Here is a 16,687-nt window from a genome sequence, read left to right on the forward strand (position 1 = left end):
ATTTTTCTTTTGTTTTAAAAAGATTATACCACAGCTGTAGTCAAATTTTAAATTATTTTAAATTCCTGATCATTTAGCAATATAGTGGTACAAAATGTACTGTAAATACTGAGCTGTCAAATGCTTCTATGGTGTAATACTTAAGTGTCTTTGAAATGTAAAGGTTATAACTTTGGTGAAAGCTTTGAAGACTTTATAGCTATTTTGATACTGACTTTCTTTTAAAAATGTCTGTTTTTTCAGCTTGAAGTAGAAAAATTGAAGAAAGCAGTGATGTCTACATGAGACAGCTATGGACTCAATGTTTTTAACTCGCCAGGAATTCAAAGCTGAACACAAGGAGAACTGACTCTTATTTCATTATAATGGATGCTGGTGTTCTACAGTCTTAAAGAAAAAATATAGTAAAAAATAAAAAGGAATATAGTCTTATATTCAGAGAGATAAGAAAACAAAAAAGAATAAAGAATAATGGTGTAATTTTTTTGCCAATATAAAAGAGGCCTTATTTCTTACTGTGCTGGAATTGCAGACCTTATTTTTTTGGTTTGCTTGAAAATACTACTGAATCTGTATAGAAAGGAGAGGGAATTCTAAATAGATTTTTATTGAATACCTGTAGCTTAATTTTTAAAGAGATCTATACTATAAATAGGGTGATCTGTCTTTGCAACTAATCTGTAAAATAGTCTGTTGGAAGGGATGGAATAACTGTATCCTAATTGTAGTCACTACTTTTCCCCTTCATGCAAAAAGGGAATATATGGTATTTGTATGATTTTGGCAGTCCTACCCAGGGTTATGCTGTTGTGCCTGTCTGCAGTGAGAATATTAATACTATGCTGTTCATAAGTTGAGTAATGAGATAGGAATTAGTGCAATGAAGCAGGTGAAACTCCTATGCATTGTACAAAGATTGAATGATCTAATCCGAGTAGTTCAGCAGAACGGTTTGTCACTTGCACTATTGGATTAAAAAGGGATTTAAGAGTGAATTGTGTAATCATGACAAAATTAACAAACCACAAAACGCAAGGAATACAGAAACAAAGGGAGAGTCCAGTCTTAACTCAACCTGTTGTGCCTAAAATATTACAGTATACAGCATGAAAGAGTAAACCTTAAGTCACAGCATCTGTGCTTCTGTGTTTCATTGGTCTTTCTAGTGGTTTGAGTATGCATCTTGATCTGTTTTTACAATAGTCAGGTTTTGTTTATAATATATCTCCAAATAAATCCCTTTGGAACTTTGATACTCTCAAAAGCTCTCAATATTTATATATTTATGCCATAAACTTTCTCAGTATGTTGCATACCTCTAAACTTAGTAACATCTTTGTATTTTAATGAGTGATTGGAACAATTGCTTTGACATCATTGTACTGGTGTCCAACATGGTGTTGTTACTTTATGGAAAAGAAGTTGAGATTGTGTGGATTACCATTATCTTTAACCCCTGGGCTCAAAACTTGCACCAGTATAATACACAAATAATATGCAAAGTGATGGGAGACAATGGTATTTATTGCTGTGTTTGTCTGATTAAAGAATTAAAAAACATACAGCTTTAGAAAGCCAGTCAAATTCATTAGTTCTGTTAGTCAGCTCATCTACTTTAGGTCTGCTGTAACTTAAAGACATGCCACATGATTTGGCAACTTTACCAATAAAAGAAAGTAATTAAGCTTCTCTTCATGGAAGTAGTCATAAATGTAATAATTATTCAATATGTCACTTGTTCAAGGGATATGGAAGTGTTACTTCTTGAAAGTAATCCCACACTGGGGGATTCTTCCATAATTGATGTGTCATAAAATACAAAAGTCAAAAAGTCAGTTGGGGAATGTTTGTCCATTACTGATTCAAATAGTTCATGAAATCTCATTGAAATCTGATCAATACACTATGCAGGTATTGAGTAATATATGCTAGTCAAATTGCTAGTAAGCTGATTGACTCTTAATGCTTTTAACCTTGAATTGCCCAAGTGAATTGAGGAATTGAGGAATTGTGTGCTTCTTGTCAGACACTGAACTCTTGCCTGGAATTCATGCCTGTAAAGCAGGTGATGAAAAACAAGAATTGAGCCTAATGGAGGACCCAATTTTGTTATACAAGCTCTTCACTGTGATTGGAGCACAAAACAAATCTTGGAAGGGGGTTGCTCTGCAGAAATTGTTCCTGTGTGTGAGCTTGCAGAGGATGAACAGAACAAGACAATCAGTTAAAGCCACAAATGAAAGGTGTTTGTTATTGAATGGCCTTTGTTCGCTATAGCAATAAATGACCCAAGTGCAATGACTTGATTTAATAAACCCCCTTTAAAAGGCGCTGCTATGAGTATTTGTAGCCATAAGGACGTTGCCCTGATGTGTGTCTGTCTTGTCTTCAGCTAGTGTTATGTTCTGCAGTGGAGGGGGAGAGGGTAATGGTTTTGGAGACATTCCACAGTACAAGTTCCCAAGAGCAGTGTGCTTCACTGACTTGTCTACCGGTGCTGTAAAATGATGCATGCTATCCAAACTCAGCAAATAAAATGAGTATAAAAAACTCTTCAGGCGTCTGCTCAGTTCTGTTCAGGGGTGTTTTGTATTAAAACTTAATAGAAATTAATTTGCCATTAAATTCTTTGCAAGGAGTATGGGGGATGGAAGCAACGTATTTGTAATAGTCCCCCTTTAAAGTTTTCAGATTTCCATTTACTCACAGGGATGCTCTGGCTCCTGACTATCAGGGTGCCTTAGGATCCAAACAGTTGGAAAGCTGAGTTTTGCTTTGCAGCCATAACTGAATCTTTAACTCCTCAGGATCTATCCATTCCCCTTTTTTTTTCCTCTTGGCCCATATTGAAGTGACCTTGCTGTGCATCCTCAGGCTTTATTTAAGATCCCTACTGCCTCTCAGTAACATGGATAATTGCATGTTTGAACCCTTATTAAGTATAAAGTGAAGAACTGAAGACTGAGGATCTGGCATGTTTAATAGGGATATGGAAGAGGGAAAAGGCACATAAAGAACAGAGCAGCAGAAGGGCATTTTTAAACTGCTAGGTTTTCATTCAGTCTTAAGATTCTCTAAAAATCTTTTGGTAGCACACAAGATATATAGATTAAAAAAAACCCAAAAATTACAGGTCTACTTACTTGATTTTTTCGACAAAGATTAATTTTTCCCTTAATATTCATGGAAGTGAAGTTCTGATGGAAACTTGTGATTATTGCAGGGTTTGAATTGTATAGCAAGGTATCTGTTGAACTTTTAAATAAATACCTGTATTCATTAAATTAGCACAAGTCTGTTGTTAACTCTTTCCAAAGGAAATGGTAAACCTGGATTTACACAGCTGCCATTTGGCTGCTCTAAAAGTTACCTGAGATGTTTGTGATCTCTGAGATAGCAAGTGGTGAGCACAACATCGAAGCAGCTGCTTGCTGATCTTGGGTTAATTGGATTTTGCAAGAGCTGAGAAGACAAACCCCTCCCTGTATGTGCCTGAAGAATGCAAACAACCCCAACCAGCTTGTAAAAATCATGAGGCTGATGCTGCTGGGGTCAGGTTTGGAGTGCCCTCTTTGCTGGGAGTCACGGTTTCAGTCTCTTTCCAAGCCCCTTGGGAGCTCAAATTCACACAGCTGCCTTCTGGGAGAGGTGTGTGGGTATCTGAGGGCTGCAGGATGCTGGAATTTGCATCCTTCAGAGAACTCTTGATGTTAAGGAGGTGTTGAAAATCAAGGGCCATTTGGTTTTGCCATCACAGTGAAGGTTCAGGGAGTGTGTAGAAGCACAGCTCCAGGTGACATGGGCTAAAAGACTTTTGAAACATGTCCATACCTTGACATGATATGGTTTTTAGCCTTCCTTACTTTAAAGTATTTTTTTAAATTTTACCTTCCCAGGTGGGTTGTGTTGGCTGTGCTTGATTGTGCCTGGCTAAATTCCTACTTGATCCTGATGTGAGGTTGGCTGTATCAAAGCAGAACAGTAAATAATTCATATTTTTAGGTTAAAACCTGTGACTGAGGACTGGCTGGAGTTGTGACAGCAGACAAAATGACAGGAAACCCCATAAGCTCCTGACTAACACACTGCAGGATTGTAGAAAAAATAAATTAGTGACCAGAGATCTTCCAAGTCAGTCCTGCATGAAGGAGTGTTAGATTGTTCTCCTGTAGTGATAAACTACTTGGCTGTAAAATTCTGGCTGTTGGAAATCTGGCTCTTGGAGGTGAGGTGACATTTAGAGAGCCAACACTGACCATGGCACAAGGTTCAGCAGATAATTGTCACCCTTTATGATGGGGCAGGCCTGAAGAAAAGGTTATTATTTGCCCATTGAGCTTTTTAGCTGCACAAGCTCCTGTCAGAAATGTGGTCCTGCATTTATGAAGGATAATGCACTGACGTGACCAGATTTTGATCATCAATGTTCTGAAGTCTTTAAGAGATTGTTGTTCAGAGAAGTTGTGGCTGCCTCATCCCTGGAAGTGTTCAAGAACAGGTTGGAGGGGGCTTGGAACAACCTGGGACAGTGGAAGGTGTTCCTGCCCATGGCAGGGGTCTGGAACTGGATGGTCTTTAAGTCACTTCCAACCCAAACCATTCCATAATGAAATTCAGGAGAGCAGAAGCTGCTGCCTGCACCTGGAGGAAGGCACCAACCCCCAGGTGTGACTCATGCCTGTGGACTCCTGGCACAGGTGGCAATCTGGCAGATTTGTGGGCGGGTTTATAACGTGTTCTGTCATTTTGCAGTGCAATACCTTCATCTGCAGGTTCCTCAGCCTTCATCCAGTCAGGCAAGAAAAGAAGCAGCTGCTGGCCAACATTATTTCTTCATGGGAAAACTCCAAATGAATCAAAGCACCCAGGCAGGGCTGGGTAAGACTGAGAGTGAGACTGGGGCAGGATGGCAGCAGATGAGTGGTTAGACAGTCACGTCTGAGACCTTGGGGATCCCTGGCTGGCTTCACTTTGCTCACAGTATTCCCCAGACTTCTGAAAACAGTGAGTACTTCCACAGAACATTATTCCAGAGCTGGAGCTGGACAGTTATCAGTGGCCTGTGAAATTGGTTCATTCATAAACTAAAATTCATTTAATTGCTAAGGCTGTCTTTACTTTGCACTTCTTTTCTGAGTTTTATATTCTCTTTACATCTGTGACAATAGTTAGATATTTTAATTAACCTCTTTTTTTTTTTTTTTTTTTTTTTTTTTTTTTTTTGTAGTTTTGTAGTTGGTCTCTGTGTTGTTACTTGTAAGAAAATTTGGAGTTTTCTTATGGCTATAAAAAGATTACTCTCCTCTTACAACCTGTTTCACTTAAAGCTATACTTTCCAACTATAATTCCTTTAAAAATACAACTAATGCCATTCTGAAAAACTAAGAGTTTTACTTTTTATCCTTGGATGACCATGTGAACACAAAAGCCTCCTGCTGGAGCCTTAACTTGCTTGGTAGCAGTGGCAAGTTACCATGTTATGGTGGTTTATTGAGTCTTAAGCAAGCCATGTGGTCATTCAAGCCCTAAACCCAATGGATTAGGTTCTGTAATAATGGGTTTAATACTTCTAATAAATGTTAAAGTTGTGAGTAGGTAGTGTTTAGGAAAATATATTTCTCTAGCAAATTATTACTAGGTTGGTATAAATCTTAATTTTGTAAAAAATGTTTTTGTAAATTTTTTGTACAGGCCACCTTTCCTGTTTCCACTTTGTTTTCTGGAGTAGTGGAGAGGAGAGAGAGATGACTCCAGGTGATGGAAGGGCCCTTTGGCCAGAGGCTTTGGCTCCAGCACTGGGGGGTGTAACTCCCATAGCTGCCATGGTACATTTGGACAGATCCCTCTGTTTGCTGTGCCCACATGGGGCCAGATTGCTGTGCAGTGCATCCTGCCAGTAGTTAGAATCAAAAATATGCTTGGGGTAGAATAGTATTTACAAAATACTTCAATTTCACACCTACAGGAGTCAGAGTAAGTGATTTGAATGTAAGCCTGTGAGCATTAACCAAAACAAGGATTACTTTTGAAGTTCATGTCAGTTTTTTTTAAATTTTTTTGCTGATTTAGGAGACTCTTTGTTCTCATGTAACCACTGCCCATCCCCTCTCTCCTTGCTCTTTCCCCTCTGTTGAGGGCTTTGAAATGAACTGGAGAGGGAGGATCATCATCTGGTGACAGTCTCCTGAGCTGGGTACACTTGCACAAGTGTCCCCTTACTAGAAAGTCCTTTTCACATGAGAGGGCATTGACACCTCAGCTTCCCATGTGTTCTGGTACATGGATGGAACAGAAACCTCTGGAGCAGAGGAGTATCATGCTTACAGCTTCTTACAAAGGCAGGGATTATCATCAGTAGAGAGTTTATGGTAGGAGATAAATCATCCTCTGTTTGTGCTTTCACGTGGCACAGTGTCACTACTCCCATGTTTTTTCCTAAAGTAACTGTGACTTGCTGCTGTCTTGCTTGTTTTGCCCCAAGTTTCTCCAGCTGGTTGCCTTGGCAGGTAGTTGCAGTGCTGGGACTGGGTGGTTTCCAGGATGAGTCAAACAATGCAGCCAAGCAAGCTCAGTGTTTCACTGCTGGCAGGGCTGGTGTCTCAGTGAGCCCGAGATACTTGGAAGATGCCCCAGATTTCTCCTCATCAGAGGTATCAGCCCTAGGTGGAGTTGCACCCGTGAGTAAATACAAAATGAATGTGAATTAATTAATGGTGAGACACGATGAGCTCAAGGATTCCAAGCTGTGAAATGGAATTAGGGCTACGGGCTCACAATAAACATTTAATGACTGCAGAAATCAGAAAAGAATTTGGTGCAGCCTTTCACCCTAAACCTGTAGGTGTTTCCCAGCCACCTCCCATTCTTTGGCAATATTGATCCAAATATTCTGCTTCACTTCTCCTGATCCATTTTATTTCTTTAGAAGAACTAGTGGCTGCTAGCTTTTAACCCAGAAATTGCTTTTCATACAAACAGCTGAATCCAGAGGCTGGCATGAGGTTTTCCTTAGGAGCTACCTTATAAATTCAGTGCATTAGTTGAACTCTTATGGTAATTTCATGAATAGGTAATAAACCTACAGATCTAAAAGCATAGCACAGTGGACAAACATCTCAGGTGAAAGGGGCCAGCTGTGTGCCTGGGCCTTTGATGCTGCCAGATGGGAGAGCCTGGAGCCTGTGGATGGGAAACCATCTCTGCTGTCCCAGTGCAGAACCCCTTCTGCTTCTCATCAGCATCATCTCTGCTGATCAGTTTGTGTCAGGGGGGAACTGAGGGGCTCCTCTCAAGGCATGGTAATTTGATGAGGTTTTTCATGTTGCCTTCTCTTGAGACCCAGCTGTAGTCCTGTTTTCCACTGTGCATTTGCTTCTTGCTTTAGTGGTTTAGCTCAGTGACTTTTATGCATTTTATTTTTTATTTTTATTTAAATTAAATTAATCTACTTATACTTGTGGTGATAGAAGATCAGTGTTTCAATTCTTCTGAGCCCACAGCAGCTGTTGCTTTTGCCTTGGACATGTATAGCATCTAATAATTGGATTTCATGTATCACGTGTATTTGATGTTTTTCCTTCATTCCCTTTGCTGGATTATTTTCCTCTATCAGATATGCCTGTAACAAGTTGCATCCCAGGAAGTTTAACTTTTATTAAGGACTGTGGGAAACTTCATGGAGGGAATAGAGATCTGAATCCTCTGCAAAGGAAATTACTCTTCTCTCTGGCCCTTGTTTATCATATTTTGATTTCTATGCCCTGAGTGCCCATGTTTACTACTCACATGGCAGAACTGCCCAAGGAGAGCAGAGCATTGAACCCAGTGGAGATAAGACTGTCTTAAATCTTCAAAAGGGACCCACAGGCTGAACTGCTTTAATAAGCTCTCCAACTTGCAGTTTACAGTCAATTATTAATGCAGTGATTTCGAGTGTTGAACAGATTTCTGGGGTTTTTTTTGGTTGTTTTTTTTTTTGTTGTTTTTTTTTTTTTTTTTTTTTTTTTTTTACGAAAGGGTTTACAAGTTCTTCTCAGTAAAGGTAAATAATTATGAATGCTTGAAAATCACCTTGCAAGCCCAGTAAGGACAGTTTCTGGCATAGGTTTAGCTGCTTCTTTTCTGGAAAGTAATCAGACTGTGTTCAAAAAGTGGAAACAGAGATGTTTAAACTTTGTTAACATCTTTTTCTAGAAGGAAATCAGCAAATGAGTGGTGATGGATGTGAGGGTGATCCACTGCCTGCTCCTTTGGGCTGCACACTTCTTCCTGGCTGTGCCACACACCACTGCCAGGGTAAGTTTCACTATCCCAGGCTGCTCAAATCCCCATCAAGTGACCTTGGACACTTCCAGGGATGGGGCAGCCACAGCTTCTCTGGACGGTCTGTACCAGTCTCACCACCCTCATCCTAAACAATTTCCCCATCTGACATCCTGTGTATGAGCTCAGAGTGTCACTTCAGTAGCAGAGTCCAACTGAAAGCTCTTTTCTTAGAAGCAGAGAGTTCTCAGTGGGTCTGGATGAGCAAAGGGCCACCAGCTCTGCATTCTGGACCTCAAAAGGAGTATTTTCCTCTTGAAACCCTTTCTGGTCTGTACCAAGGAGTCATCTTTTACTTATTTATGTAAACATTCACTCTACCTTCCACTTCTTATTTTTCAGGTTCTCAGTAACACATCAAAGACTGGTGATGAGCAAGGTACAGTGACTAACTATGTGCCTTGGTTAATGCTTGTGAGATGTTATCAATACTTTACACCCCTGATACTCACATCACAGACTGTGTATGCTGTCTTTCACCTTGTAACAGTGTCTGCTTGGTTTATTTTCCAGATGCCTGTATAAATCTCATTCCCTGCCAAGATAATGGAGCAATTTGTATTCAGCCTTGCTCTCCCTCTTTCCATGGGGAGACAAGCTTTGTCTGTGAAGACAGAAAGTGGCAGATGCTGTCAGATGCTTGTGCAAGCCTGGATGTTCAGTCCCTTTTTCAGGTGAGGATACTGTTGTACACCTACTTTGGCTTTGGCTTGTAACTTCTTTCAAAGACAGACCCTCCTGCCATGTGCTTTCAGACTTGAGCAAAGGGAGATGGGATTCTAAAACACAGAATACTTTGATAACAGGTTCTGACTCCATGAAATCAAAGAATTGTTTGGGTTGGAAAAGTCCTCTAAGATCATTGAGTGAAACCATTATCCCAGCACCACCATTCCACTGCTGAACCACATCCTCAGGTGCCACCTCCACACCTTTTTGAGCATGTTCAGGGATTGTGATTTCACTACTTCCCTGAACAGCCTGTTCCAATGCCTGACCACTATTTCAGAATTTTTCCCTAATATCTAAGCCTCCCTTGATGTGACTGGAGACCATGGATTCTTGTCCTGTCACTTACTACCTGTGAGAAGAGCCTGATCCCCACCTCAATTTTATCTCATTTCAGGTAGTTGTAAAGAGGGGTAAGATCCTTCCTTGAGCCTCCTTTTCTCCAGGCTGAACATTCCCAGATCCCTCAGCCACCCCTCATCAGACTTTGCTCTAGTTCTTTCACAATCTTAAATTAGGTGATAAGAAATAAATTTGGGAGATTCTTGTGTGGAAACAATTTAGAAATGAAGTTGCCTTGTTTCACTTGACTGGTGTTCCTCATATGGATCTAAACTGAGATAACAACACAGTAGGATGAAACTGAGGAAAGAACAATACCAGTGTGTGTAATAATCAGATTATTTGTGACAAATTCTCCTCAGCTGCAAGATCCTTATTCAAGTCACTTCAAGAAGAAGACACTGCATTTAGCTCTTGCCCCTTCTGTAGTATAACCATGATATTCTTCTCAGGTGGGCTTTGGTCCTGGGTTTCAGTCCATCTGACACCTTCTCTGCACACCCAGCACTGCATCTCTTGCCTGGGTGTAACTGTGGCTTCATTTTCATTAATTGTCTCAAATCTATTTCCTCCCTCCAGAGGATATCCCAAAGTGAACCCCTCTCATGCTCTGGAGGACATGGTGGTGCTGCTGGAGAACATCTTCCTTTTATAGGAGGAGGAAAGCCAGGGCATGGGAAGCCTGGAGATGGAGCAAAACATTTTGGTGCTGGGAATCATAGCTGCCAAGCTGATTTTTCATGCATCATCCCAGACATCCTGTCTTCACCAGCCATCCCAGGAAACATTGCTGACATAGTGGAATTGCTAAAGAAGATTTCCCTGCAGCTATCAGAGAATGTCACTAGAGAAAAAATGCAGGTATTTACTTTTATTGACTTTGGGAGGTGCTTCTGAATTTTACACAGCATCCACAAGTATTTTGTCCTTATGGTCACTGTCCAATGAAGTGGTGGCTGCAAGTCACATTGAGATCACATGCCAAGAATTTTCAGAGTGGGATATTTTGTTGTCAGAGAAACTTTTTGACTTATTAATGTATGATGAAAATAGACTGTGGAATTAAATTTCTTTAAAAGCAAGGTTTTCAGGAACTGCTGTTATAGGCATGGTATAGCAGTACAAGGAAGAATTAATTTCTAAAGTATGACCCTGTAGGGAAAGCAGCCTTGGGGATGCTGACCTGCAGCTTTGTTGTCATGTGTTGTACAGCAACAGTTGAGATCTTTCCCTGATGAGCTCAGAAACCAGAGAGGGTGGTAAAAATCAGACCTGCACTGTGGGACAACATCTACAATAGAACTGGGGTGTCCTTTTTGCTTTATATTTATTTCTCCAGTCACCTTTTGATGTAGGATATGAAGAGGATAGGACAATTCTAGTAATGAGATGTTTGGGTTTGACTGGGATGGATCATGGGAACATATTCATTGTCAAAGTGAATATGTCACATACTCATGAGTTAAATGAGCCTTTTTAGAGAGAGAATAGGAGAATAATATTTGGTTTCTTCTGACACGAAACAAATAAATTCTATTTTGCTTGTTTGTTTCAGAGCTACAGCAGGATAGCAAACCATATTCTGAACAGCTCCATCATTTCCAACTGGGCTTTTGTGAAGGACAGAAACGCTGGTTCAATATTACTGGACTCAGTGAACTTATTTGCTGGGAAACTTCTTCTAAGAAATGGGTCAGAGAGCATCCAGGAGCCCTTCATGGCTACCAAAGGCTACAGCATACACAGAAACACTTCAGCAAAGACCTTTGACTTTTCCATGGAGTTCAACGGCACAGGCAACATCACCGGGCAGGTGTTGATTCCAGAGGAGGAGCTCCAGAGGTTACCCAGGGCGTCCAAAGCCGTCAGCGTGGCGTTCCCCACGCTGGGAGCGGTGCTGGAGCCGCAGCAGCCGGAGCCCGCTGCCGTGGGCGGGCTGGTGCTGTCGCTGTCGCTGCCGGAGGAGCTGCGGAGCGTGGTGCTGACGTTCGGCGGGCCGGGCGGGCGGGCGCGGGGCGCTCGGTGCGTGGGGTGGCACTGGCGGGAGCGGCGCTGGGACGCGCGGCCGTGCGCGCTGCGGGCGCTCGGTGCCCGGGCCGTGGTGTGCCGGTGCGCGCCCCGCCGCGCCTACCGCGCCTTCTCCGTCCTCATGGCCCCCGCCGCGCCCCGCAGCGCGCTGCTCGCCCTGCTCACCCGCCTGGGGCTGGGCCTCTCCGTCCTCAGCCTGCTGCTCTGCCTGCTCGTCGAGGCGCTGGTGTGGCGCCACGTCACCAGAACCCGGATCGCCTACATGCGCCACTTGTGCCTGGTCAACATCGCCGCTGTTCTCCTGGTCGCTGACCTGCTCTTCATCCTGGCAGCCGTCGTGCACGACACGGCCCTGAACTACCGGCTGTGCGTGGCAGCCACCTTCTTCCTTCACTTTTTCTATCTTGCCCTGTTTTTTTGGATGTTTACCCTGGGCCTCTTGATTCTCTATGGGTTGTTATTAATTTTTTTTAAGGTAACGAGATCTGCGTTCCTCGCTGCGGCGTTCTCTATCGGATATGGATGTCCCCTGGTCATATCTGTCCTCACTGTTGCCATTACTGAACCTAAAAATGGCTATTTAAGGAGTGGAGCCTGCTGGCTCAATTGGTATGAGACAAAAGCCCTTCTGGCTTTTGTGGTACCTGCCCTGAGCATCGTAGTTATGAACCTCATTGTGGTGGTTGTGGTTGTGGTGAAGACTGGGAGATCCTCATTTGGAGAAGGCTGCAAGTCACAAGATCTGAGCAGCATGATCCGAGTCAGCAAAAACGTTGCCCTTCTGACACCTCTGCTGGGCCTCACCTGGGGGTTTGGATTAGCAACAATCATTGACAGCCACTCTCTGGCCTTCCACGTGGTGTTTGCGCTGCTGAACGCCTTCCAGGTAAACTCTGGGATGCTGGGAATAGTGCCTGTGCCCAGACCTTGAGCCTGGCATAAGGGTACAGACCAGAGAGGGGCTGGCAGCAGGTGTTGTGTGTGAAAAGTAGGATCTCAGATTTCCCTTCCACTCAGTGCTTTGCCATGGTACCTGTTCAGTTTAGGTGCAGATGGATCATGGAACAAACTGATCTGGTTTGAAGTGGGATAAACAATTAATCCCATTATTAATTTCTGTTAAATGTAAAATGCACCAATTAATGTCCATAATTGCAAAGATGTTTGATCCTGATCAATTGCACAGAAAATTCTCCCTACCAGTGAAGATGACACTGGCACAGCTTTCCCAGAGAAGCTGTGGCTGCCCCATTCCTGGGAATGTTCAAGTCCAGGCTGGATGGAGCTCTGAGCAACCTGGGCTAGTGGAAGGTGTCCCTGCCCATGGCAGGGCATTGGAACTGGATGTTCTTTAAGGTCAACTCCAACCCAAACCATTCCATAACTGATTCCATGGTTTTGATTAACTCACCAGCACAAACACCCAGTGTTACCTGATGCAGGGCTGCACCCACTCTGCCTTAGCTCTTCTTGGCTCAGGCTGCACTGAGTGGGCTGAGAAATTCCTGGTTTGTCACCCATCAGTCCAGTTCACAGTCAGGATTAACAGAGGTTATTTCCATTCCTGATGTTCCCAGAGAGCCTGCATGTGTGGATAAACCCATTTTGTGCATTGCTGTTGCCCAAATCACAGGTGATGAGATCTCTCCTTAATGAAAAGACATCTAGAAATATCATGTGGTTATGCTGATTTTGTTAACTGGTTTTGTAATTTCTTAGGGATTCTTCATCCTGTTGTTTGGGACACTTCTGGACAGAAAGGTACTTATTCTGGATTATATGAACATTTTCTACACCTTGAGAAACTGATCCCTTTAATACTTTTTATTTAAATCTGCAGACAAGAGAAGCCTTAAGGATGAGCTGCTTTTCATCAAGGAGGAAATGGCGTCTGGAAAAGGTAAAGTTTATTTATTTTCCCATTAATGGCTGATTTACCAACTTACAAACTTTATTTGTGTGTCAGAAGAATGGAACCATCCACTACATCTTACACCATGTAGCATTTTGCAGATGTAAATTCTGGCTGGAGGACATACAGGTATCTCAAAAGTCTTCTCAGGATATTAATCTTCTAAATATCAGAATTGATTTTTGTGACTCCTACATAACCTACTGCTGTGGTTACAAAGTTAAAAGTGGTATTTTAATCTGATCTCTGCACCTGCAGATGACAAAGCCCATTAGGTAAACAGTGCCAGTAACTTTTTTTTGCCCTGGATGTGAATTAGATTGACTTTAAGGTCACTGAATAAGGAAGGAACAGAATTAGGAATCAGAATTCCCAATACAGTGACCTGTTTGCTGCCTTCACAAAACTATGGATCTGTATGCCAGCAGGGCTGCTTTAGGATGCCAGAGGATTGTTCTGCTTTCATCTGAGGGGTGGAAACCACCCAGAGCCCAGCCAGTGTGTTTGGTGCTAATTGATGTGCACTCATGAGAGCTTGATGTTCTTTAAAATATCAGAACAATTCATTAAAAGCAATGTTTCATCCTTAAAAAAACAGTGTTTTAGCAGCTTCCTCCAAAAACTTTGGCAGAGTTGAAGTGTTGACATCACTGAGTTGGTGTTTCCTACCTCTACTGGAAAACTTTTGTCTGTTGTCCTTAGATTTCTTTTGTTACCAAGGCTTTAGTGGTTTCACACAATGTTTATAACAGGGAGTGCCCTTTAGGTGTCTCAGGAATTACCTGCAGTGTTTTCTTCTGCCAGAAGAAACTGTGTCAATCCAGTTTGGACTTGGGAAAAATAATTTCTTTGCTTTTTTTCCCAGTTTATCACTCAGTTATGATCCTTCTACTGAAGGCTGCGGAGAGTCTTCCAGTGACTGTGTGTTCAAATGTGGTTTGTGAGGGGAAAACAGAGGTTAATGCAACTATTCCTCTCCTCTGAAACCAGCATTTGGGTCATTTGGGGAAGAAGAGACTGTGCAACTTCGGGATTACAACTCTTTTATAGGTCCAGGAAGATCCAGTAAAGATGTTTCACATCCTGTCAGGCATTAGGTCAGGATTGAAAGTTTGAAAGTTAAAATTCTCTCAAGACACCATCAGTAAAATAGTCTGGAAACAGCAGATGGAAATGTCACTAATCCCATGAGTCAGCAACCTTTGATAAACATATTGAGTGATCTCACTGGGCTAAACTTGATGTGGAAACCATGGCTGTGTGTGCCTGGGAATTGGGGTCGATGTTGTCACTCACCTGGGTGGAAGAAACCACCTGTAGGTGTTTACTGGGTGTAGGTGTTTACAGGGGAAAGATGTGAGTCACCCACTTTTGCAAACTTGGGTGTAAACATGGAGTTTGACTCATTAGAGCTGGAGAAGTTCGTCACACTGAGATGATTGCTTAAAAAAAAAAAAGAAAAAAAGAAAAAAAGAAAAAAAAGAAAAAAATTCTTATTGCAGAGAGCTTCAGAATCATAGGATTGGTTGGACTCTGAAGTTGAGTCCAACCATGAACCCAGCACTGCCAAACCCACCACTAAACCATGTCCCCAGGGGTCACATCTGGATGGCTTTTAAATTCCTCCAGGGATGGTGACTCCACCACTGCCCTGGGCAGCCTGTTCTAATGGCTGACAACTCTTTTGCAGAAGGAATTATTGCTTCTATCCAATTAAATCCCCTTGACACAAGTTGAGGCCATTTCCTTTTGTCATGTTGCTCATTACATGAGAGCAGAGCCTGACCCCCCTGGCTGTCCCCTCCTGTCAGGAGCTGTGCAGAGCCACAAGGTTCCCCCTGTGCCTCCTTTTCTCCAGCTGAGCCCCTTTCCAGCTCCCTCAGCTCCTCCTCACACTTGTGCTCCAGCCCCTTCCCCAGTTCTGTTCCCTCAGAGTCTCTCTTGAAATGAGGGGCCCAAGGTGGGGCTGTGTATCCAGGGGTTTAATGGTCAGTGTCAAACTCTGGAGGGGTTGTACAGACTCTCCAGGTCTCTGAGTTTCCCCAGACCTGCAGGAGCCTCTCCTGTGGGTCACATTTTAAGGTGACCCCTGTGGTGTTTCTCACAGGATGCTGAGGCAGCTCCTGTTTGAAGTGGACCCTCCACAGTGATTCCTGTAGTCTGACCTGATTGTTTCCCTCCTAGTCCTAGCCATGGACTGCTGTCTTCTGTGGATCTGAGCAAGAAGAAAAGGAGCAGTTCTTGCAGACAGGTGCTGGTTTGGGGGAGCTGAAGAGCCTGACCAGCTCAGAGCATGGACTGGGAGCACAACATGGGAAGCATCATGAAAACATGAAGGGAAAAGGACCTGGACCTGCTGTCAGGAGCAGGAGCCATCAGTGCTGCTGCAGCCCTTGGAGGAAGCATGCTGAAACATAAAGCTTGTTTCTCACCTTTGTGGAAACTGCTGGGAGGAGAGTTTGTCCTCATTTGCCATTTCAGTGCTTCAATTTCTTTCTTCTTTTATTTTTTCTCTTTTATTTTTTTTTGCCAGTGCAATAAGGAGCTGTACAGTATGTTTAGCTGTTCTAAAATTATTTAATTTTTCATGTGATGTACAAATGTTGAGCATTATCTAGCTGATTTTGGCTGTCTTTTGAGCAAAATTGATTCTATTTGTTGCTACTGTATTCATAATTTCCATTTCTCCTCCCAGGCTGATGGACAATTTTGTTTCTGCATTGCTGCCATTCTCTCCCTCCCAATATTTGTTGTCTCCCTCTCAGTACTTGTGTACCAGAGGAATTGTACAAAGCTCTTCTGAGCTTTGTCAGAACAGAACTTTTATTCTTTTTCCTGTCCTGCAACACATGATGCAGAGATGAACAAGAAAGAGGATGCTGCAAATATTCAGTTTCCCCCTATAGATGTGGGAAAGCAAGCAGAGATAATCAAATGGATGGAAATGTCCTAACAAAGGAGATTGTTTCTCCATGTGAGATAGAGTGTCTTGTTTAATTAGAAAATCTGTCCTTGATCTGAGAAATTTCTAATGGAGGCTTTGATAGAAATATTATTGACTCTTGTCAGGATAAATTGATGGTTTCAAATGAAAATAAAGTTGAAATTTTGTCATTATTTCTAACAAGTGGTACTTATCCTTCTCTACCAAAGATGTAGATAAATGCCCTGTAGTATTACCCAAAGTCAGAAATCACCTCACATACATTTGAAATACAGAAGATTTAAGCAAAGTAACACAGTTTAATGTCATCAACAAGCTTTTATTGAATAGGGAGAAAAGTGCCCTGTCATGGAAAAAGCCTCAGCCAGATGTTCTGGTGGGAGGAGCTGAGGAGGGGCTGCAGGGCAGA

General features: G+C 42.4%; 2 protein-coding genes across 2 annotated transcripts in view; both read left to right on the forward strand.

The window, feature by feature from the left end:
- The window catches only part of CD2AP (CD2 associated protein), a 76,839-nt gene extending 74,286 nt beyond the window's left edge, over positions 1 to 2,553 (forward strand). Inside the window, exon 18 of the mRNA XM_056487248.1 lies at positions 244 to 2,553. Coding sequence (XP_056343223.1) covers positions 244 to 285 — 42 coding nt within the window. The 3' untranslated portion in view covers positions 286 to 2,553. The remainder of the gene's footprint in view (positions 1 to 243) is intronic.
- A 2,325-nt stretch (positions 2,554 to 4,878) lies between these two features.
- On the forward strand, positions 4,879 to 16,451 carry ADGRF4 (adhesion G protein-coupled receptor F4). The gene is made up of 9 exons (XM_056488626.1): positions 4,879 to 5,004; positions 8,195 to 8,296; positions 8,666 to 8,702; positions 8,837 to 8,997; positions 9,974 to 10,255; positions 10,950 to 12,308; positions 13,142 to 13,183; positions 13,263 to 13,322; positions 15,519 to 16,451. Exons 2-9 carry the CDS (start codon positions 8,219 to 8,221, stop codon positions 15,522 to 15,524), a joined length of 2,025 nt encoding a protein of 674 aa, XP_056344601.1. The 5' UTR covers positions 4,879 to 5,004; positions 8,195 to 8,218; the 3' UTR covers positions 15,525 to 16,451.
- The last annotated feature ends 236 nt before the right edge of the window (positions 16,452 to 16,687 follow it).

Source organism: Oenanthe melanoleuca, chromosome 3 (assembly GCF_029582105.1).
Source record: "Oenanthe melanoleuca isolate GR-GAL-2019-014 chromosome 3, OMel1.0, whole genome shotgun sequence".
Lineage (NCBI taxonomy): Eukaryota > Metazoa > Chordata > Aves > Passeriformes > Muscicapidae > Oenanthe > Oenanthe melanoleuca.

Bases quoted from the DNA above. Each gene is read 5' to 3' on its own strand.
- ADGRF4 (XM_056488626.1), top strand. From the start codon at position 8,219: ATGGATGTGAGGGTGATCCACTGCCTGCTCCTTTGGGCTGCACACTTC. The intron at 10,256-10,949 runs GTATTTACTTTT...TGTTTGTTTCAG, and splicing joins TCACTAGAGAAAAAATGCAG to AGCTACAGCAGGATAGCAAA. The intron at 12,309-13,141 runs GTAAACTCTGGG...GTAATTTCTTAG, and splicing joins CGCTGCTGAACGCCTTCCAG to GGATTCTTCATCCTGTTGTT.